The sequence below is a fragment of the Akebia trifoliata genome, unplaced genomic scaffold (genome assembly GCF_017979445.1).
Source record: "Akebia trifoliata isolate Shusen 1 unplaced genomic scaffold, ASM1797944v1 Contig00290, whole genome shotgun sequence".
NCBI lineage: Eukaryota > Viridiplantae > Streptophyta > Magnoliopsida > Ranunculales > Lardizabalaceae > Akebia > Akebia trifoliata.
In genome coordinates, this window is record NW_028236938.1 from 369 (window position 1) to 25,523 (window position 25,155).

At 35.7% G+C, this 25,155-nt stretch overlaps 1 protein-coding gene across 5 annotated transcripts in view; it reads left to right on the forward strand.

Moving 5' to 3' along the window:
* Window positions 1-7,890: 7,890 nt before the first annotated feature.
* The window catches only part of LOC147381708 (uncharacterized), a 37,970-nt gene continuing 20,705 nt past the window's right edge, over window positions 7,891-25,155 (forward strand). For 2 of the 5 annotated variants that reach the window (XR_015174412.1, XM_086430058.1), the window contains exons 1-3: window positions 7,893-8,108; window positions 8,180-9,025; window positions 16,023-16,131. Coding sequence is in view for 4 of the 5 variants with exons in the window: in XM_086430058.1 (XP_086286184.1) it covers window positions 8,020-8,108; window positions 8,180-9,025; window positions 16,023-16,131 (1,044 nt within the window). In the remaining variant the exon portion in view is untranslated. Of the gene's footprint in view, window positions 8,113-8,179; window positions 9,026-16,022; window positions 16,132-18,512; window positions 18,976-25,155 lie in introns of those variants that run through there. The other 3 variants (XM_086430059.1, XM_086430056.1, XM_086430060.1) reach the window with 3 other exon arrangements.

Sequence of the window (25,155 nt, forward strand, 5' to 3'; positions counted from 1 at the left end):
CGTTTATCAGGTACAGGTTGAACGCCTTGGAATGCTAGCATAAACAGAGGAGACCATGCCGAAATTTCGAGGTACTACCTAATACCTCGAGATCTGACATGGGGATTTGTGTTAGCTTTTGGCGGGACGCCACATATACAAATTTGGCAATGGTCTTCATCACACGCACATAGAATTTTTACATCCATTTAAATAGACAATATAATATTATAAATAAAACAAGTAATAAACATAGAAACAAACATGAAAATAAACATATATCAACATAAATTCAAATGTTTGCAATGACTTACATTCATGTATTCTAATAAGAAACAAACGAGAAAATAAAAATATATTTACATCATACAAAATGTCTAAACATAAATTTAAGTAACATAGTTCACTTAAAATATAAATTCAAATAACATAATTCACATAAGTTTAAGGATTTGCATTGATAAGTTGATTCGCAATTTGACCACGTAAACCAATCATGAACGTTTGTTCATTTTTCTCATATAAATGATGGATCTCGTGAATGTCATCTTCATCGTTAGTCATATTTATAGGAACATCTTCATTTTCAAATTGTCTAAATAGCTCATCTGTCATTGAAATCCTACGAAGGAAATTGTAGATTGTTATGAATGTAATCACGATATTTCGGATTGTTGGAAAAGTAAATGGCACCATCCTTTTTAAAATTAGAAAACATGCTTTTAGAACTCCGAAAGACCTCTCTATTACATTCCTTAACTTGACATGTGAATGATTGAATATCTCTTCTTTACTCCTAGTTCTCCTACGATGAAAATCAGGCAACCAATATCGAATGTTACGATATGGTGCCATGAACCCACGTGTTTGCGAATAGATAGTATCAACAAGATAATATTTATCTACATCAAAATAAAAATAACATCACATTAAGCTTATAAAATGTAATAACTAATCCCTAATATAAAATAAATAAATATTATTTTTACCAGGTAGAGATATTGAAAATCTATTTATATGATAAAAAATGTTCTCCATTAAAATCCGTGAATCATGTGCCACTTCTTCCCAGCCGGCTTGGACGTACGTGAAAATTATATCAAAATTATAAATAACCATAATATTTTGATAGCAATCAGATTGTCCTCTTCCTCTATAAGGTATTTGTTTATCTGTTGGAATACGTATGTGGATAAGTATTCCATCTAATATACCAATTGCCCCTTTCACAATTTAATAACATTAATGTTAGTTATTTAATGATATGTATATAATTATTATGTAATCCCTAATATAAAATATACCTTGAATGTTTGTCTAAGACATCTGTGACTTCTAATTTCCTTCATGGATCCGTCAAGAGATGAAAGTATAATATTGTAATTAACACTTTATGAAAGTATTTGTGGATGATTTACAATGAATGCTGAAATCGATTTTTAACCAATCAATACCTACAATTATGACTTATTATAATAAAAAAGATTGCAATCATTTCTAATACTCTAATATGTCGACTATCTTGAAGCCATCATCGATCTTGAAATAAATGACAAAGGCTAATGAAGGCACTCTTCTCTATCCTCAATAATTCATGACAATTTGAAGAAGGTCCATCTAGAAGTTCCTTTATAAATTTTGCATTAGATGATGAGGATACATTCATAGGTTCACGTGTAATAGATAATCGCTTTAGACTTTCTAATAATAACATCATTATTACTAATAATATTTTCTTTCCTTGTGGTGTCCTAAGCATTGGATGCATAGTTGTTTTCAAATAAGAATACAAATCATAATAAGAACACAATCATCAACAAAATTTTATGATAAAAATATATCCATTTACCAACAAAATATATCCATCAATCAACAAAATATTATATAAGTAAAAAACATCTATCACAAAGTTTAATACATGACTTATACTCATAAAAATATTGTACCACATATTAATGTTCATACAAATTCCATTCATAAAAGTAAGATAATTTATTTAAACAAAACTCTTTAGCCAAGACAACTGCTTATCTTCATCATCCAACACTATCCATGTTTCACGATATTCTTTCGATTTGACAAACGTATTGAGTGCAAAATTATAAAGATGACTCCCGCCCTCCAAATTAGTCATTTGTTTCAATATCTTAATACAATCAAGAACAGACGGACCATTGTCAGGTTCTTTTCCAAGTACAGTGATAAGAGACTATACAGTACTTTGAAACTCAAAAAAATTATTATTTTTTCGACGTTTACTGGTTGAAGAATTACAAATAAGTTCTTAATGATCTTGACTTGCATCTTCGGTATTTTGAGTGGTGGGTATGGTCATTTCCTCTTCTTCGTTAAATGCATTCAAACTTAGTGTATTTTCATTATCTAAATTTGTGGATGCAATAGAATCTACAAGCAATCCTGTTTGATGTGGAACCCATCCACTGTTTCCCTCTGCCAAGGTGCACTTAAAAAAAATAGTTAACTTCTTTACATCCTTCAATGAATTCGTACATAATTGTTTCGCAATAGGGTATTTCTATGACATGAAATGTATTTAGTCTAATTAGAATTTTCATCCATATTTTGAAAGAATAATAGAAAAAAATAGTTTTGAAATTTACCTTAATAAAGTCGTCTCATTTGTCATCCGACCAATCGAAGGTATCCGACGCAGTGTTGTATCTATGACAGGTGGTGGTCGTAAGTTTCACCTAAACACCGCAGAGCATTTTTAGATAATCACATTCATTCTTTAGTTTTCGTTGAGTCAATTATTCTTTAGTAATATTCTTTATCTTAGTTATTATCCTTATCCAATAATGGGATTTCAAGCTCTCTCCTGACCTCCTACTTTGATTGACTTTTTCAATACATAAGTCGATAAACAAATTCTTAAGTTCCATTTTTCAATTTGCTATTTTTTCTTTAGGAGGCATATCTAATCAATAACAAACATTTCAAATATTTGATTAAAAATAAAATTGTCACCCTAGTAACTAAGGCACAAATAATTAAAGAATGCTACATATCCAATCATTATAAAAAGCATGACTATTGGTATAGAAGATATAAAACAAATATACCAAAAATCTTAAAGAGATGGTTGGAGAACCTACTTAACGAAAAATCAAGTTATGGAGAACACTACATATACAATCGATTTTTATTTTTTTATTGATTCTCCATTGAAGTGTGGTAACTGTTCTTAGTTGTCTTTCGTTTTAGTGATGATGTTTTTCCCAACAAACTCAGTTTGAGAAAAGCTTCAATTGACAAAAAAAGTGAGGGTATTGGAGATTAAAAAGTAATTAAATTACTTTAGCATGTAAGAAGTCTTATTTTACATATAAAGCATGTAACAATATCGATTGTTGTTTGGCATAACAACCTAACTACATATTGTGCATGTCGCTAACAATTCAAATTGGGTTAGAATACATGTGATCTACACCTAAAATAAGTGAGATTCCATCCCAAAGCCAACAAATTGGTTCTGTATTACGTACAAAGTAATAAGGTATAATATTATGGCATGTAAGAACTCTTATTTTACATATAAAGCATGTAACAACATCAATTGTTGTTTGGCATAACAACCTAACTGCAAATTGTGCACGTGGCTAATAATTCAAATTGGGCTAGAATACATTTGATTTGCACCTAAAATAAGTGAGATTCAATCCCAAAGCCAGCAAATTGGTTATGTATTATGATGTACAGAGTTATAAGATAAGAAAAATATTATGGTAAAATAAGGCTCCAAATCATATCATACAGTAAGGGTCAATCCATTTATGGCACTAGAAATACGATGCAACCACTTTACAAGGGTTGGAGGACTATAACATCAATCAACTTTTTGGTCATTGTGGTCCCAAAGTCAGCACTATGCCTCACTAAATTAATATAAAATTAACTCAACACTGACCCAAACTTTATTTTAAAGTAAAATATTAGAGTAATAGCTTGGATGATTCAAAATCCAAACTAGAAGGTTAGGATGAAACATTTACAAGTGACATATGAAACTAGAAAGAGGAACAAAGTAAAACTAGAATGAAGAGAATATCTCATTTAGCACAGTCTAACTCGATTACAAATTAAATGTTGTCAAAACCAAAGATAACATAACTATATCATCTGGACCCTATGAGAAACATCCTCCAAACTATGACAATAACAATTAATCATATGGGTATAAAGCAAGCTACAACAAAAGAATTGAGCCACTAATACAGTTCAAATCATGGCAACTATAGTTTCTAAAAAATAATTTAAACAACCCAACTTCTCATGTGCTCCATCACTGGCACTACTTCTAAAAAGAGTGGCTCAAAACTTTCATGTTGAACACTGGATTGAAGGATCCGTAGACCCAAAGAAATTTAAAATGGTAGCTCATGGAATTAATTCGGTGAATAAGGGGTTGCTCGATTACAAAAACAACAAATTCTGATGTCAACCTTTGTCCATCTCATGAAAACTAACTTGACAATACACCTATTTATTGCTTAAAAACAACAGTCTTATAATTCCAATTTTTTTTGTATCTTTTCCCAATTAAACTGAATTGACTACCTACCGAATAATTGTTGAATCCGAACTTGGTTACTATGAAAAAACAACCACGATATCTACTATACTTGAAGATCTGTAATAACAATTATGGTTTTCTAAATGTAAGAATCTAAATAAAAATTACCATAACTCACGCCTAAATTGCAATCCTCTTATTAACCAACCAAAAGTTTGGATCAACTAATTTATAAGGAAGTTATACTAATTTAGATGACCAGTAAGATGTTTGATTAACATTTTTGCTACAACAAATGAACCCCACGTCCTTAAACTGCAATCCAAAGGCTTCAAAACAAAAACCCACACTTCTAAAAATTATGAAAATCTAAAAGAGTTATCACATTCCAAGATAAAATAATTCAAGAAGAAGAAAACAAGTAATTTGAATTAATTTACATAGTAGAGGGAGAATATGTATCACATTTATGAAGAAATCAAAGTTTCGGATAAATGAAAATGAAGAACAAAAACCCTAGATGTAGAAAACCTAAAAACACACCAACAATGTATAAAGTGGGAAACAAAAGAAAGATATTAGAGAAACCAGATGCCTACCTGAGACACAAATTAGGGTTCAAGTGGAAATCTTTGGAAGAGTTTTTCTGTTGTTTTCTTGGGTGCTTTTTCGATTTGGGGAGGTCTGCCTTTGGTATTTCAGCAAAGGATATTGGGTGTAATATTTATAATTTGAAAGGGCATACTTGTCTGCCCATATTTTTAATGGTGCTGAGCGCAAATTATAAATCAATGTTAAGTGATAAAATATCGCTTAAAATTTTCGCACATTTTTCAATAATTATCACTGAAATTTTGTTAAAACAAACGTGCTAATCGCTAAAACTGAATTGCGTTCACTGTTAAGTACTGAAATAAGCGTTTTACAAACGCACTGTAAGACTAGGTCAGAGGTAGGACTTAGACATGAGGGTCCTAATCAATATGGCTAACGGGGGAATTAACAAAAGAGTGAGGAGGGGCAACTTTTTGAAGCCAAAGAGGGCTTCCCATCTATTCTTCTTCTTCATCCCAATCACACAGTTGGTAAAAGGAGGATTGGGGGGTAACAAGTTTGGGTGTGGTCTCAGGTGTAAGACTAAGCCCAAGGCTAGAGTTGGTTAAAGATGAGGACTGGGCTGAGGAAGACGAGAGTAGGGGAATGAGGTTCAAGGTAATAGGTGTATAAGAGGAAAAGTAGGTGAACTGATGCTTTAAGCCTTGATCTCATAAAATTTCCTTGAGGACAACAGTAGGAGGAGGATCTGAATCCTTAAGGTAACTAATAAGAACAAAAAGAACACCTAGAAGTTAGCAAAAATTTTCACAGTAAATAAGACAAGGGAAAGACTTGGGCTACTTACGCCTAGTAACTTGTTATACTTTAGGGGGTTTGGGATGTTTTGAGGATCATTCCCAAAAACCCATGATCGTTATGGGAAACATGGGCCACTCCTTATTAGAGTCAGGGAGGTCGAACAACATGTCCTTCCCTTTCTCTCTAATAAATAGAAGTGGCCTAATATCTTCAAGGCCTTGCTTATCATGAACTGAGCACGGATATTGTCAAGTCTAAGCTTATGGTGCTCTGCCAACTTCAACTTTACCAACTCCATCATTCGAATGAGTTGATAAAAATTACCCATCATTTCGCTAGGGACCTTGTCGTAAAAATTAAGGACTTCGTGAGTCAAAAGACTCAAGGGAATCTAGAGGCCAACATGGAGTTAAACCTAACAGATCACTGTAGTGCCCTCTTCCCACTATTCTAAGGGTCTGGGCACCTTAGTATAGGAGGTGGTAACGAAGTCAGGGATGGTGAATTGAGCTCTAACAGACTCAATTTAGGGTTTAACATGGGTTTTATAGGTTTTCTTTCCCGTCTTAAGAGTTCGAAATGAGGGAAAGATGATAAAGAAAAATTCAAGAAGAGAGTTAAGAAATAAAAGTACCTTAAAGGCGAAGATAAGCCAAAGAAGAAGAACTAATCTAGGAAAGATGCACAGGGCAAGAAACAGAGAGCACACTAGGGCAAGGAGTAGATGACGAGATATAAAGAAGGAAAAAAATGGGGAAAGTGATCCCTTAAATAGAAGAAAGGTCCTTAATATTTGTGATAAGATTAACAGCCTGGATCACATTGAAAGACCAAGTAATAATGAGGGAGACGAACATCGAGAAACGACATCACCAAGGAAAAGATGTGCATTATGAGACACATCGATCGAGGTGAATAGGTGGCAACAGTGTGTAATAGAGCCAATGAATACGTAACACGTGAGTATAAGCAATGAATAGTAGTCAACATGAAACACGAGGCACGACACCTTTTTTGAACTCATTCACACTGTTTGGTTGGCACGCATTAAAGATTACATATAGGGAATCAAATCGACACGTCAACAAGGCCTTAAAAGAGGACCTAGGGACGTTTAATTGGCACGACCGTTAAAAGGGGAACCAACCCAGCTAAGCCATGTGTACAATGCTTTGAGGCACAAGGTTGGATAATGAGTCTCAGAATCTTAGGTTGTACCTAAACTTCCAAGAGGGGACATTGTGGAAGGAAAAGTTATTAGCCTCAGGTTATAGGATACGTGGCAAACACATGCAAGAATACAACATCCTAACGTCTGGGAAGGGACAAGTGATCGAAAATAAGAATAACGTAAGGTGCAGGGTTAGGAAATATACCTAAATCTAAAATAGCTTTGTCGGTCACTAAAATTGCATGATTTCATACTAGATCGAACAATCCAACTTCGACTAAGATACGAACCAAAAAAGGAGGAGAAGATCAATGAGAGATTCTATCATGGATAAAGATGATCAAAGAAACTTACTAAAACAAGGAAGCTATTGAAGAAACATACAAATAGGGCATCCAAACTAGGAGTGTCTGTGGTGCATGGACCACCAATTGGAGAGCAGATCAAGATCAATTGAGGAAATATATCAGATCTCGAGGCAAATCACAAATTTGACCTCTACAATTCCTACACACTTTCACATCAGAAAAGTGTGATATGAGGTAAAATCTAGTTTATGAGACATGTTGTAGCGACCTCTAGCTAGAACCTTATATCGCGCTTCTTGAAGTGAAAATGGATAAAAACCATAGATGCTTTTTCACTTGTATCTCGATGAAAAGTGAGATATGAGTTACGAGCTTGAGGTCAGTTGAGCATTATTCAAAAATGATTGTAAACCGAGGTAAGTTGTTGAGGACAATTCGGTCTCGCCCACGAAGGAGACAAACGTCAAACCCGAAATTTGAAACCATGTTGACACAAGTCTCTTTCCTTTGTATACCTAATAATTAGGACCATGAACGTTAAAGTGCCCACTCGGCCACTACACAACAAGTAATTGGTAGTTGGGTCTTGGGACCATCCATACTTAAATCGTCGCAACTCTGCAACTCAGCAGCACAAATGCTCCATTTGCTGAAGCAGAGCTTCAGCTTTAATGGCTTCTTCGATATCTCATCTCTCACTTACTTCAAACTTCTCTAAATTACAAAAAGACCCCTCCTTCCACATCTCAAGAACCTCAAGGCAGGTATTCTCATTACTTCAAAATTCAAAGACCTCTCTCTCTTAGTTTGATGTCTCTATTTCCATTTCAGGGTTCACAAGATCTTCTCTTGCTTAGCCCTAGATCGTACGGATGAAAACCGTTCTTCCCCAACCAGAACCAGTAATGATCTACGGATCATGTTCGCTGCTGGTGGAACAGGTGGTCACATCTACCCAGCTATCGCCATTGCTGATGATCTCAAGAAATTAAACCTTAACATTCAAATCCTCTTTGTTGGAACTCAAAACAGCATGGAGAGCACTGCAATCACCTCTGCTGGATATGGGTTTGTCTCCATCCCTGCATTTCCCTTAACCCGTCCTTTAATCTCTCCCCTTAACCTTCTCTTCCCATACCTTTTGATCAAATCTATGATCGAAAGTTGGGAGATTTTGAGCAATTTCGATCCTCAAATCGTTGTTGGAACTGGTGGGTATGTCTCTGCTCCAATCTGCCTCACTGCCGCTCTGAGAGGCTTAAACTTAGTGATTCAAGAACAGAATTCTGTACCGGGCTATGCAAATTGGGTTCTTTCACGTTTCGCTGATCTTATTTTTGTGGCTTTTCCTTCTTCAGTGAAGTATTATCCAAAGAACAAGAAGTGTATTGTAAGTGGTAATCCAATTAGGTTATCTTTGAGGCAATATGTGTCGAAGGCGGTAGCGAGGTTGCATTTCTTTCCTAGGGCAGCGAAGACTTGGGATTCAGAGTCGAAGGTTGTGTTGGTTCTTGGTGGGTCTTTAGGTGCTAATGCAATTAACTTTGCTATACTGAACATGTATCATCAAATGTTGTTGGAGCACAAGAACATGTTTATCATTTGGCAGACGGGGGTTGAAGCATTTAATGAGATGGAAAGCCTTGTTAAGAATCACCCTCATTTGATATTGACGCCGTGAGTTTTCTTCCTTGTTTATTTGATTTTTGATGTTTTTCTACTTATTTGGGCCTGTATGATTGTAGATAAGATGTTTTCTGAGTTTCCTCTGAAAATGTATGATTGGTGTTTGATTGCACCTAGAATGTCAAAAGGAAAGTTGGTTTTTAAGTTTTGGCAATCATACTGCTGCAATTCATATTTCCCCATTCATAAATCATTTCCAAACCGTTGGCTTGGTGGTGTGCGTGTTCTGTCCGAACCCAGTCAAAGGGCTTCCTGGAGGCATGTCATCGTTAATCCTTCCACCCCTCCTGAGGAGCATGCATAGCTATTCACGTGTGAGGAAGGCGCCTTCAACAATATCAGTGTGAGGCCTGGTTAACCACACTTTCCTCTTGTTCCAAGGGAATATCGTGCATTGACCTGTTGAATTCTTGTCCCACCCTTATCACTTGGATTTGTGGGCTGGTTGTGTGATAGAAATGATGAATGATTGTACCAAGGCTGTGATCTTGAAGGAGGCAGGCAATCCTAATACCCTATGCATTTCCACTAATCTCTGGATTGAGCAAAACACCCCAGTGTTATTTTCTCTAATGTTTTGTTGGTGTCGAGTGTTGACAAACCCATACCTTTGTATGTTGTGCCTAGGAGAGGTTGGGGTGACCCTCGAGGATGTTTACATTCTATTGGGATTGCTAGTTCTAGTGGAATTTGGGCCATTAGGGCTAGATGAGCTGAACAAAGAAGAGGAAGTCTTAATAGCTGGTCTAATCCAAGGGCAAAGCACTGCCAAGCACAATCTATATCTCCTGAACAAAAGGACCAAGAATGAATCTTCCTGAAAATCCAACTGCCAGGTTTTTTTTTTCAAATTTCAATGGTTACTCCATGTGAGATGAATTTTGGGAAGCTAAAGGATGGGAGGTTGCCATGCATCCTAGCGACGCTGGTTGCACTATGGCTTTTGTGTCATGTCTTAGTCTCCTACCCCATTGAGGATACCCAAGACCTGTTTGCCCTATGGCAGTCAAGCTTTCGCTAGGGAAGTTCTTCCTCTTGTTGCCATATTTTTATGCTATATCCTTACATGGAGTTTTGGACCTCTTCAAAGATGACATAAAATGTTCTGATTGTACGCATGCTCCAAACTTCTTCCATCTTAGACTTGTTGCTTCTTAGTCCAGTCCAAAGGGTAGCCATTAATGGCTCTGCCATCTACATCCTAGGAACTATGTGGTAGCCATGAATAGCTCCATCCTCTACTTCCAAAGGCCATAGAGATGTTCAAAATGACTACCCCGCAAATTATTTTCATCCCAAGGGACCACTGTCCCTTAGTTCATCTCTAAAGGGTGGCCATAAACCTTTACCTCCAAAGGCTTGGGGGAATGTTCCTAGATGACTGTCCCCAGGTTACTTTCATTCCAAAAGGGTGTTTTTAGATTTACTAATTCTAGAGGGTGGCTGTGAATGGATCCTTCTTCTATCTCTAGGGATAACTCTAAAGAGCCCATTTCGTTTCCCAAGGATGATTGTTAATGGCTTTGACCTCTGCCTCTTGTGGCAGGCTATATTAAACTCCCCCATTCCTCCAAGTTGAATAGGGAATTGCAACTTCATCACATGTTGTAGAAGATTGTGGGTAGGTCAAGTGTTTGAAACCCCACAAAGCAACGAATTCCTTGGGGACACCACCCTCTACGGTCCGATTGACCCTTGACTCGACCAATTACACGTAGGACTTCTCGAGGGGGTAGTGTGTGTGACCGTGGGATTAGTCTCACCCGAATTGCTTTGATTCGCTATATAGAAGAGTAAGACCGTTGTCTTGAGAGTGAAAAGCAAGCTCAAGCAATAGAAAGGATAGTCCCTCGTGCGTTCGCGCAAACTACTAGCAATGGTGAGATCAATAAATCATTTGTGAAAGAAGGACCAACGGCGATCCCATCCTAAAGGAGGAGGAGGATTCAGTCTTCTTTAAAGATCAAGGAATCAATTGGACAATTATGCCATCCGGAAGAAGTCTTTTATAGAGGGAAAGTGTGTTACGAGTAAGTAGAGAGGAAAGATCTCTAGAGATCATTATCTCATTCCATTCCATTGGCTCGATCGGTAATCAACATGGTTTTAAAAGCTCGTTTTGATGTCTCATCCATGAATGAGACGGGGTCGTCTCAGATGAGTTTTTCGATACATTTGAGTCGTCTCGTTCAACAAAGAGGAAAAATGAACTGTGGTTTTAAATCTGACGTAGCGGAAGCGTGTGAATCAATAGATTCAATAGGAATTAAGATATTGTGTTTAATCGAACACTTCAAATCAATTTGAATCAATAGATTCAATTGATAAACAAGCAATAGCTTGAAAAAAAATAAAGCGTAAAGTTAAAAAGTACTTAAGAGAGAAAAGATAATTGAATTGATTGATTATAAATTTTCGGATTTGGAGCTCTTTAAATAGATAACTCCATCATAACAACTTAGAATCCTACTAAAATAATAAAAATTAACACTCCTAATTTATCTATTACATAATACTAACTTTTTAATCCTATTAGAACTCAAATTGGATACTTCTAATTATAACCTAAATAATAAAAATGAATTTAAAATAAATTAGAAACTAATAAGGAATTGTACTCCTAAAATAACCATGAAATAGAAATCCTACTAGAACTAGAAATAGAATCTTACTAAAACTAAAGAATATAAACCAAACTAAAACTAGAAAATAGAAACAAATCCTAAACAAATTAAAAAACTACTTAGAATTGTAGATGCCCTACATCAGGCCCCCTTTTCTTTGAAAAAACTTGTCCTTGAGTTTTTCTTGAAGGCCCTTTTTTTTCTTGTTTTTTTTTTCATCTCTTGCTTTAATCCATTTCCAGTGATATCTGTTCTTCAGACTTTGTTTAGAGAATTTAGTTGAGCATAGCATATCATCAGGTAAATTTATCACATAAGCATTATTGCTTATTTTCTTCGAGATACGAAGGGATCCAATTTTCTTCAACTTGGTCTTATTGTAAATTTCGATGGAAAAACAATCTTTACTAAGATAAATCTTGACTAAATCTCCTTCATTATACCTTTTGAATCTTCTACGCTTATCGACATTGGCTCTTTATTTATTAATAGAAGTTTCAAGGTTCTTTTTCACTTGTTCTTTCAATATGTCATGCTCTTTCGGATTCATCCCATAATGGGGCAGATTTGGGAGACTTGCACCTGTAGAAACCCCATTTTTGCACTCGCCTGATTAATCAACTCGTCAACCCGATCACAATGATTCCCAATGATGGATGTGTATTCCATTGCTTTATTTTGTTACCAGATGTGTTTCAAAAATCCGTATGAGGTATCTCGAATTGACAAAACCTTAGAAACCACACTACGCTAGGAAAATACGACCCCAGAAACATAGAAATCATCATCTTGTAGACCAAAAAGAAGCTTCACGATAAAAATCACTAAAAATGATCAAATTACCAAAATACCCCTAACATCAAAACAACCCTAGAGCCTACATTACGCTTAGGAAAACCCATTTAAACACATAAAACAACAAATCGGAACCAAATAAATCATTTCACCAATTTTAACAGAATTTGACAAAATTACGAAAATACCCCTCATAAAGTTCACGACCATTTCATATAAAAAAAATTTCATAAATGACAAAAACCAACATTCCCATTGAATTCCTTACGAAAAACTGATTCCAAAACATCCTGAAACATGGAAAACGACTTAAAACGTAAAAAATCCTCTTCGAGGGCAAAATGGTAATTTCACAATTTTAATAATTAAAGATTTCGAAATTAATAAATAAATCATTAAATAATGTAAAGTGAAACATTAATAAAATTAATTTTAAAATGTGAACAAAAAAATCGATCAATCAGGCTTTCAGGCAAAATTGTTGAGGGTTCGCAAGATATTTCTTTAAGGACCCCTCCATTTGGGGGTCCAAAGAATTAAAGATATAATAGAGAGGGGTTCTCCAAAAATTTAAAGTCAATCAAGCAAGACTAAAGTCAATCAAATAAAACTAAAGTCAAAATTAAAGTCAATTAAGTAAGACTAAAGTCAAGTATTAAAGTCAATCTCATAAGACTAAAGTCAAAATCCTAAATCAAAACCCTAATCTAAACAAATCAAGTCAATCTCATAAGACTAAAGTCAAAACCCTAAATCAAAACCCTAATCTAAACTAATCAAGTCAATCTCCTAAGACTAAAGTCAAAACCCTAAGTCAAAACCCTAAAGACTAAGTCCATCTCATGAGACCAAAGTCTAAACCCTAATTGAAACCCTAATCAAACCCTAATGCTTCTAAAAACTTTATAAATAGGAGCCTCCACATTCTATTTTCGTATCAAAGAAAAAACCCTAGGAAAAGTAGGTAAAGAAGCCTCCATAGCCTCTCCAAAACCCTAATTTTGGAGCCCCAACTCCTTCCCTAACACCCCTACTCCGATTTTAGCCTAAAAAACACCCAAAAACCTCTCAAAAACATCCCAAAAATCCACAACAAATTTGAAGCACTCAGATCCAAGAAGGAGATACCTTACCTCGGAGATCAGGAATCAGATCCGGAGATAGAACGAAGTAAGGAATACGGTACAATGAGCCATTCTAACCAGATCTGAGGGAATAACACTTTTGCAGATCAAAGGTAAATTTTTTTTTTATTTTTTTTATCTAGGTTTATCATTAGCAATGTAGATCTATTTGGGATAAGTAGAGACCGGCATTGGCCGGGCGTGGTTGGTGCCTAACACCTTCCAACCCCGTAACATGATCCCCGGATTCAGATTTCTATAGTAGATTAGTTCTTTTTATCCATTGTCGGGTCAATTTGGTTCCTAGACCGTAATAACTAGGTGGCGACTCCCAAACCTCAAGGGTCAAAAGCGGATCCGCGCACCCCGCGGATCGAGGGCGCTTTCAGCACCAGGCACCAAATCGATGTAGTATTGTATATTCTTCATGGGAGGCAATGAATCTAACAATTTGGAAGGAAGAACACAAGATTCCTTAAGGAAGGGGTTACACTTGATGAGAAGCTTGAGTAAGAGGGTTTTTGTTGGAAGGTTGTACTACCACCAAAAGCACTTGACTTGATTCCTTCAAGTCCTCGTTGATGTTGGTAGAAATAAAGCATGTTCCATTCTCCTTGGCTGGTTGGGCGGTTTTGGGCTTTGCATGCGAATGGTTAGGATCACTTTGATACCATTAGGCATGAAAGAATAGGTGTTGGCTTTGCCTCTGTGGGTGGCATCATTATCATGAAGCCAAGGCCTTCCTAAGAGGATGTGGTATGTTCTTATTGGGACGACGTCACAAATAACATCATCCTTATATTGCTCAATGCTAAAAAAAAACGAGCATTGGTTTGTCACATTCTTCTTGCGCTTGTCGTCCACCTAATCGATAGAATAAGGTTTAGGGCGTTGCGTAGTGGGTAGTTTGAGTGCATCGATCATGTCAATTGAAATTATATTTTCTGAACTTTCACTATCTATAAATTAATTGGCACAACTTACCGTGCACCTTGTATGTAGTCCGAAAAAGACTATGTCGATTTGAATGATCAATATTTTGTGCTGGCAATAAGTTGCGGATAATACAACTGAAATGTTCACCTTCTTCAAACTTCTCGAATTGAGCTTCTAATTCAGTTTTAGTGATAAATTCTCTTTTACCAGCTATGAATGTGGATCGTAGCAAAAGCTCTAATAAAAATTGACGTAACGGAAGCGTGTGAATCAATAGATTCAATAGGAATTAAGATATTGTGTTTAATAGAACACCTCAAATCAATTTAAATCAATAGATTCAATTGATAAATAAATAATAGCTTGAAAGAAACTAATGTATAAAGCTAAAAAGGTAATTGAGAGAGAAAATATAATTGAATTGATTGATTATTAATTTTTAGATTTAGAGCTCTTTATATAAATAACTCCATCATAACAACTTAGAATCCTACTAAAATACTAAAAATTAACATTCCTAACCTATCTATAATATCATACTAACTTTCTAATCCTATTAGAACTCAAATTGGACATTACTTAGAAAACTACTTAGACTTGTAGATGTCGTACATCAAAATCTTGTTCGATTCGTTTGACGTGTCTGTCTGTTTCGTTGGTGGACGATATTAAGACGTATTGGACAAGTCGTCTCAATCTCGGATGAGATTTAAAATCATAGTAACCAATGACGAAAACTCAAAAATATGTGGTGTCCCGGTAGAATCCCATTTTGCCCAAGCTGCCACAGAATCGAAAAAAGAAATGGTTTTTCACACAGCTTGCTCATAGTGCAGGACCCACTTGTATATTGTATTAGGCTGAAGAAACATCAGATAAGTTGGAGTTCTTACCTTCTTGGGATTCCATGGATCGAGATTTACTTGAATTATATGGGCAATACCGATCTACGTTAGTAGATCATACCCACAATAAGCCAAAAAAAAATAAAAAATGTTGTAGAAGATCACATGTCTATTACGTGCCGTAAGATAATTTTCATTCCATACCTTTCCCATCGTTGATGCACCTTTTCAACAAGTTCCAAGCCCACACCTATCTTAGATCTTCTTTCACCAAAGTTTAATCACCTAGATGTTGGTCTCATAATCACAATTGAATAGAATGCCCTTTTCACCTTTTTTGATTCAAGGCGATGGGTAAGCTTCCTATTCTAATTCAAGAATATTCCAATAAGTATCCCAGTTTGGTTTCAAACTTCTCAAGTCCTTGGATCCAAGATTTCAATGACACTGGTCTTGTAATTCAACTTAATGATCATTGTTTTTTCACTTTTAATGGTTATTGCTCTTTAAAAGCTATTGTTGAATTGTTGTGTGGATCTTCTCTCCTACATGTTGCATCATTGTTTTTAGCGTTTTCTTATGTCTATTATTTATGAGTGTTATCTTTAGCATTTAATAATTTTTTTTATTGAAATTATCTAAATTTACTTCCGATATTTTGTAGGTTCTTTCATACAATGGATATGGCATACGCAGTTGCGGACCTTGTTGTTTCAAGAGCTGGTGCAATGACTTGTTCTGAGATACTGGCTACTGGGAAACCTTCTATTTTGGTAGTTGGGTTAACACTAATTGTTTTATTTCTTAAGCATTATACAACACCCCTGGTTTATAATTTAATGTTAGTACTAATTTAAGGGATGGTATGAATTGTGTATCCGATGTGAAAAGGTGCAATTAAGATTTTCAATAGAGTACACTATTTATAGTTTAAGGTGACATGATCAGGTTGGTTCTTATTAGAAACTCTATGCAAGATTACACATCAAGGAGAAGTTGATCTCTGAACTATTCTTTAGTCACATTTGAATTTAGCTATAAAAGAAAAAAGAATCTTTAATGATGTTTGGGAATTTAGCTAAAAAAGCACACTTTTGCGTATATAGTGTAGCGGAAGCGTAATATTTAGGTCAATGGACTCAAGTGGAACTAATAGGTTCTGTTAGATAAATGAATATTTTATATATGTGCTATAAGGGCATATGTGTAATTTTATTTATTTTCTAATTTATATATATACTGCGGTTCATAGTGAGAGAGTCAAGTTTGACTCCTCCCACTTTCTCCATTCTTTTCTTCACTAAAACCCTAATTTGATATTCTTCATGGTATCAAAGCTTCTCTAGTGATCGGATTTTGGTTTTCTCTCTTCTTCCATATTTTTTTTCTGTCTTTTCTCTCTTGGTATAAATCAGATATTTTTTATTTGAATTTGTACCCATTATCCTTGTGGTGGTTAAAATCCTTTGTTTGAAGGATTTTTTCTATGATTGGAAAATATCCCTAATGTGATCATAGATCAAGGGATTTTTGTCAGTTATTAGTGGTTAGCTATGGTGCAGTGAGTGTTCAGATCTGTGATTTTATTTGGAAAGGATTTTGGAACCTTGCGATTTTATTTGGAGGAATTTTAGAACCCTTACGATTTTACTAAGATAGATTTCTCTGTTTATTGAAGGTTTTTCGCAAATCTTGGCTATAAAGAATTCGTGTTAAGGCGATTTTCTGGCAGTAGAAATTCGTTCACGAAAATATTCGAATTAAAAGGAACAAAATTTTAATTTTGTCGGGGAAGCGTTGAAAATTGTAGAGCAATTTTATTGATTCTTGGGCAATCAGTTGTTTCATCATAGAGCAGAAGACTGTCTTTGGTATATTTATTGATTTGGTTGGAACTCAAATGATTTCTTTTCGCTTAAATGGAAGTAATTACATACAGTGGTCGAAGGCCGTTGATATATTTTTGAAGGTTAAGGGTAAGAAATCTCATCTAACCAAAGTGAAGTTCGATTCTCTTGATGAAAAAGTCATTGAGGTATAGAAACCAGAAGATGCTTAGATTATTACTTGGCTATGGAACAATATGGAGTCGTAGATCAATGTTAGTTTTATGTTTTTGGATACTACAAAAGAGATTTGGGAACAAGTGAGGCACATGTATTCAAGATCCAACAATATAACATGAATTTATGAGATCACTTAGTAGTATTTCTCCTTACAGCAGGATGATAAAACTCTTGTACTAGACCTGCGCTACATTGATGCTTATGCGTGAAGAATTGAATCAATATCAGCCTATATCCAATGATATCCTTCAAATGCAGAAGCAAAGAGAGGATATGGATGTTATTCATCTCTTTTCATCCCCCCAATTAGAGTATGATATAATCAAGTCTTAGATTTTACAAAGTCCTGATCTTCCTTTATTGATAGATGTTTTCTCTAGATTAAAGAAAGCTACTTTATCAGATAGTGGCCAATCTACGAGTGATCGTTCTACTTTAGCTACTTTTGGAGATCGTGGTGGTCAGGCTCACAAAGGTAGTCGTAGGGGACGTGGTGGTAGTCATGGAGGTAAAGGTGGTGGTAAAGATTCAGGGGGAGGCCGTGGAGGTCGTGGAATCCGAAAGTATACCCATTGTGATAAGGATGGACACACTATTGACTTTAGTTGGGATCTTCATGGGTGACCATTTGTCTCTCAAGCATCATTATCTTTAGTTCAGGATATTATACAACCTACTATTTGATTTGATTAGAGTATTGAGAAGGAATCCATTGTCCTTTCTCGAGAAGAGTATTACAAGCTAGTCTTCAACTCATCAGCTACTGTTATTTTAACCTAGATAGGTATGGTATCCACTTGTTTATTATCATCTACGAACCCTCGATCATTGATTCTAGTGCATCAGATCATATGACAGGTAATTTTCACCTGTTATCATCTCTTTTTTCATCTTCTTGTCAAAATGTTATATTAGTTGATGGGTCAGTTTCAAAAGTTTTTGGGTTATGAACTTCACAACCCAACCTTAGTCTTTCTTTGCCATTAGTATTTTATGTTAAGTTTTCATCTAGTCTTCTTTCTATGAGTCAACTTACAAAGAAATTGCATTATTCAGTGACATTTTTCCCTTTTCATTGTGTGTTTTAGGATCTAAAGACAAAGAAGATGGTTGGTTGCGGGTGTGAAGTAGATGGTCTATTTCTTCTCAACAATGCTCTAGTTCCAGTAGCTCTTCATTTATCTTCTAACACCTTTCAGTGGTATTGTTAGTTTGGTCATCCTTTTCCTTGTGTTTTACAGAGTCTAGTTCCCGTTTTAAATAAAGACTTTACACTTAATTGTGAAACGTGTCAATTTAGCAAACACCATTGAGTGTCTTTTTCCCTTAGTGTGAGTCGTAGAAAGTCTAGTCCTTTTCGTTTAGTGCATTCTGATGTATGGGGTCCTTCCCCCACTACTTCTTATTTAGGTTTTAAATATTTTGTTATTTTTGTGGATGATTATTCAAGGATGACTTGGTCATTTTTAATGAATGATCATTCTAAGTTGTTTAATATATTTCAACAGTTTCATATGGAAATTCAAACCCAATTTAGCATTTCTTTTTGCATTTTACGTTTTGATAATGCAAAATAATTTTTTCTTGGTCGTTGTATTATTTATTTGCAATTTCACGGTATCATTCATCAATCATCTTGTGTTCATACCTCTCAATAAAATGGGGTAGTTAAACATAAAAATTGCATCTTCTTGAGGTTACTCGTGCCTTAATGTTTCAGATGAAAGTTTTCAAATATTATTGGAGTGAGGTTGTGCTTATTGCTTGTCATCTCATCAATTGTATGCTTACTGCTCTCCTTGATGGTACTTTTCCATATCAAATCTTATTTTCTAATCATCCTAATTTTCATCTTCCTCCTCATGTTTTTGGGTGTTTGTTTTGTTCCTCATCTAGGTCCTGGTCGTGACTAGTTAGATCCCAAGAGTTTGAAATGTGTGTTTCTTGGGTACTGTCATACCCAAAAGGGTTACCAGTGTTATCGTTCCACATTATGCAAACACTTTGTTTGTGTTGATGTTATATTTTTTGAGTTTACACCATACTTCTCTACTGGCTCATCTATTAATGCTATATTAGAGCATATTCTTTTACCTGTTCCTATTTTTGAACCTAGTTTTACTCCACAACTTCGAGTTTATCATAAGAAGATCACTACTGTATCGTCAATACCAACTTTTTTGCTATCGGAAGATCCATCTCCACCTTCTGTACTGGTACCTCCTTCCATTCAGGTAATGGATGTTGCTTCATCTTTTAGTGAATTACATATCATTATTCACAAATGTACATGTTTTTGTGTTACTAGACATCATATATCTAATTTTGTTTCTTATGCTTCGTTGTCTTCTTTTATCTCTACTGTCTCTTCTATTTCTATTCCTAAGAATCTCCAGGATGCCTTATCTCACCTGGGATAGAGGACAACTATGGTTGATGAGATGGATACTCTACATCATAATGATACTTGGATTTTGGTTTCTCTTCCTCCTGGGAAACATGTTGTTAGTTGTAGGTGGGTCTATGTTAAATTTCATCTTAATGGTATAGGTGATAAATTGAAAGCTCGGTTAATTGCTAAGGGATATACACAGACTTATGGAGTCAACTATGTTGATACTTCCTTTCCAGTTGCAAAAATCACTTTGGTTCGAGTGTTAATTGCATAAACTGTTATGTCTGACTGACCCTTATATTAATTAGATGTTAAAAAGGCATTTTTACATGATGATTTGCATGAGGGAGTGTATATGAAGCAACCACTAGGGTTCATTGCTCAAGGGGAGACTGAGAAAATGTGTAAGCTTCAGAAATCACTCTATGGTTCGAAGCAATCTCCACGGGCATGGTTTGGTAAGTTCAATTGGATGATGTGGTGTCAGACAGATCATTTAGTTTTCCATCAGAAAATTGAACAAAGGTATGTATTGCTGATAGTCTATGTTGATGACATTGTTTTGACTAGTAGTGATGCTGATGGGATACAGATGTTGAAGTCTTATCTTCAACAATAATTTTATACCAAGGACTTGGAAAAATTGAGTTATTTTCTTGGTATTGAGGTGGTTTGTTCAAGTTGTAGTATTAGTTTCTCTCAGATGAAGTATGTGCCAGATTTATTAGAAGAGAAAGGGTTATTTGGGTCAAAACCAGTGAGTACCCCCATGGACTATAAGTTGAAACTTACAGTTGAACATGGATATGTTTGATGATCCTATCAGATACATGACGTTAGCTGAAAAGTTGAATTACCTCACCATCACAAGACCAGACATCTCACATGCTGTTAGCATTGTGAGTCATTTTATGGAAGCACCAAGGATGCCACATTGGGTAGCTATTCAACATATTATACCTAAAGGGATCTTCAGGACGTGGTTTGTTATACAAGCCTAATGGTCATACTCAGATTGAAGGATATACATATGCATATCGGGCTAGTTTTCCCTTAGACAGGAGGTCTACCAAAGGTTATTGTACATTTATACGAGGTAATCTTGTATCATGGAAAAAGCAAGAGGCAAACAGTGGTGGCCAGATTAAGTGTAGAAGCTGAATATAGAACTATGTCTCATTCTTCTTGTGAACTTATTTGGTTGAGAAATTTTTTTCAGGAGATTAGTTTCACAGTAGAGACACCTATGAGTCCTTTACGAGATAACTAGGCAGCCATGCATGTAATTTCTAATTCAGTGTTTCACGAGCAGACGAAGCATATCAAGGTGGACTATCATTTTGTTCGTGAAAAGCTTTTGAGTAGTGAAATTGTCACAATGCATGTCAAGTCTGAAGATCAACTTGCTAATTTGTTTACTAAGTCATTGAGAAGTGATAGGGTTATTTTTCTATGTAACAAACAAGGATTATATGATATATATTCTCCAGCTTGAGGAGGAGTGTTAGATATATCGATATTTTATATAAGTGTTATAAGGGTATATGTGTAATTTCATTTATTTTTAGTTTTATATATAAATACCATGGTTAATAGTTAGAGAGTCAAATTCGACTCCTCCCACTTTCTCCATTCTTTTATTCTCTAAACACTAATCTAAACTTCTACAAGTTCAACAAGTTGAATCAATGGATTCAAGACTCTAGAAAACTAAAAGATAGATTGTTCTAAACAAAGAATTGTATCGATTGAGAATGATCAATTTTAGGATTTGGAGCTCCTTATATAGATAACTCCATCATAACAACTTAGAATTTTTTTAAAATACTAAAAATTAACATTCCTAACCTATCTCTATAACATAATAACAACTTTCTAATTCTATTATAATTCAATGTGGATACTTCTAAACACTTGTAATTATAGTATAAATAATAAAAACGAATTTAAGAACAAATTATAAACTAACAAGGAATTGTACTCCTAACTTAACTATGAAATAGAAATCCTACTAGAATTAGAAACATAAATCCTACTAAAACTCTAAGTAGGATTGTAGATTGTTGGAGATTTCGATGTTTTAGGAATAATAACAGCTATTTGAATTCAAAGCTGTTTGTTTCCGTATATTTAGGAATCTTATCACCTCAGAGTTTGAATTATTTTAAATCTTAGTTTGATAAGATTTGGTTCCTAATTTTTAGGATAAGTTTGTTTTTCTGTTTGCTGATTTATTTCCTGATTTTTCTATAAATAATCTTGTAAATCGTTCACTTTGAAATAACAATCAGAAGACTTTTTCTTTTCATATTGTGTTCATGGTGTCAGAGCAGCATTTGAGCCCATAGAAAACCTTCTATCTCCATGGCTAAAACAACCATGACCGGTCAGAAAGGACCGCACACTTCATCAGAGGTTACCTCTGATTCACCTACTTCTTCAGCCTCTCCATCTAATCAACCGGTGGTGAGTTACAGTGTGGAGCATTCCATCATTCTCATGGTCGCAATTACGTCCAATGGGCGCAGTTCGTTGAAATCGCTGTAGGAGGCCGTGGCAAGGAAGAATATCTCACTGGAGAGGTAGCAGCTCTACCGAAAAGTGATCCGAGATATAAGGCATGGAAGACCAAGAACCTGATGATCATGTCATGGCTGCTTAATTCAATGGACAATGAAGTTAGCCAAACATTCTTGTTCTACAAGACTGCTGTTGAGAATTGGCAAGTTGTGAAGAGAACTTATGCCAACCGGGAAAACACCTCGGAGCAGTTCGAACTCGAAAGCCACCTCATCAACATGAAACAAGGAGACATGGATGTCACCACGTATTTCAATACCCTGTCACGCCAATGGCAGCAGCTTGATATTTTTGAAGAATTTGAATGGGACATTCCTGAAGATAGTACCCTGTACCAGCAGATAGTAGAAAAGAAAAGGACCTTTGCATTTCTGAATGGTCTTAACAAAGACTTTGATGCCATCTGTGGAAGGATCCTTGCAACAAAACCACTCATACCCGTTCGAAAAGCATTTTCCGAAGTAAGAAGAGAGGAAAATAGAAGGCAAGTGATGAATAAGGACCTGAGCAACCAACCTATCTTAGAAAGTTCTGCGCTGGTTTCACGAGGACCCAACCCACAGCAAGGAGAGACGTGAGGATGAGGCAGGAGGCCATGGTGTGATCATTGTCATAAGCCTGGACACACGAAAGAAACGTGTTGGAAATTCATGGCAAATCAGCCAATTGGAGACCCAGCAAGCAAACTGATTCACGGGTATATCAAGTCACAACCGAACAAATGAGAGGATTTTCTCATACCAAGGACTAGCTGGAGCAATTGCAAAAGTATCTTACTGGCTAGTTAGTGGCTAGTCCGAATCCACTAGAAATATCATTCGGCACCTTAGCACAAAAAGGTAGTTTTTTCACAGCCTTGAATGCTCACATAACAAAGGATGTTTGGATTATAGATTCTGACGCCTCTGACCACATGATAGGTTGTTCATATTTTTCATCATACACCCCATGCCCCGAAAATTATAAGGTCTGCATAGCAGATGGATCATTATATCCTGTTGCAGGAAAGGGCTCGATCATTTTATCCAAATACATTACCCTTCACTCAGTTCTCCATGTCCCCAATCTTTCTGTAACTTAATCTCTATCAGTAAATTCACTAAAGACCTCAATTGTGTCACTAAATTCTTCTCTTCTCATTGTGAATTTTAGGAGTTGCTCTCGGGGAGGACGATTGGCAGTGCTAAAGTTTGTGATGGGCTGTACTACCTCGAAAACAATGTGACTGAGTCAAGACAAGATCATGTGTCTCTTAGGGATTCTGTTTCCGTTTCTATTTCAAAATCTAAGTAGTGAAATAATATTATGGCATAATAGACTGGGTCATCCGAGTTTTCCATATTTAAAGTTTTTATTCCCAACTTTATTTAAAAATAAAAATCTGAATTCTTTGTCTTGTGATGTGTGTCAACTTGCAAAACATCCTGTGCCTCCTATCCTCCTGTCTCATATATAGCCTCTAAACCTTTCGCACTAATACACAGTGACATCTAGGGACCTTCTCGTACTTTTAATCTAATTGGAACAAGATGGTTTATAACATTTATTGATGACCATACTAGGGTATGTTGGGTTTACCTAATGAAAGATAAATTAGATGCAGGGAGAATATTTAAGGAATTTCACTTCTTTGTAAAAACCTAATTTCAAACAGATATCCTAACCTTACATATAGATAATGGGCGTGAGTATTTTAATACAATCTTGGGACCCTACCCAAAAGAAAAAGGAATTTTTCATCAAAGCACTTGTCCCGGAACTCTTCAACAAAATGGAATTGCCAAAAGAAAAAATAGACTTCTCCTAGAGGTTGCTAGGGCTATTATGTTTACAACTCATGTTCCAAAATAGTATTGGGGAGAAGCCGTTCTTACTGCATCATACTTGATAAACCGAATGCCTAGTCTAGTTTTAAAATACCAAACTCCTCTCAGCTCTTTGATAACCATATACCCACATACTCGAATATTCACTTCTCTTCCACTACGAATCTTTAGGTGCATAGTCTTCGTTCTTATCCATAGCCAGAATCGGGGTAAGTTTATCCTAGAGCCACAAAAGCCATCTTCTTAGGGTATGCCCCCTTCCAAAAGGGGTATAAGTGCTATTGTCCTCTCTCCATATGCTTCTTCACTTCCATGGATGTCATTTTTTCTGAACATAGTCCTTATTTTTCCAGTCCTAATCTTTAGGGGGAGAATGTAGGAGAAGACTACTCTTGGGAGATTGCCAAGATTGCCCTTCCTAAACCAATTTTTAGCCCATCAGTGTCTACTCCTAGACCACTAGGTTCGGACCAGCCTATTATGTCTTAAACAGATGCCCCAGAAATGGAAACAGGGGGAGAATATTTACCAAGGCAACAATCTGAGTTGCGTGTCTATTCTCGTCGTCATTCGACCAAGGAAGTACAACCTATCACTGCTTTAGAGCATGAAAAAGAATCCAACCTGAGAGTGACTAGTCAGCAAGGTAATCAAAATCCTTCCCCAGGTCTCAAACATAAAAATCCCGATGACTTGCCTATAGCTAATTGAAAGGGTGTGAGATCATGTACATTACACCCAATTTCTTGTTATTGTTCATATAGCAAGTTATCAGCTTCTTATCTAGCATTCACAACCAACATTGCTGAAGTCACTATTCCTAAGAATATTCAAGAGGCCATGATTGACCCAAGGTGGAAGAAGGCAGTGCGTGATGAGATGGAAGCACTTGAGAAAAACAAGGCATGGGAATTGACTAAGGTACCAAAT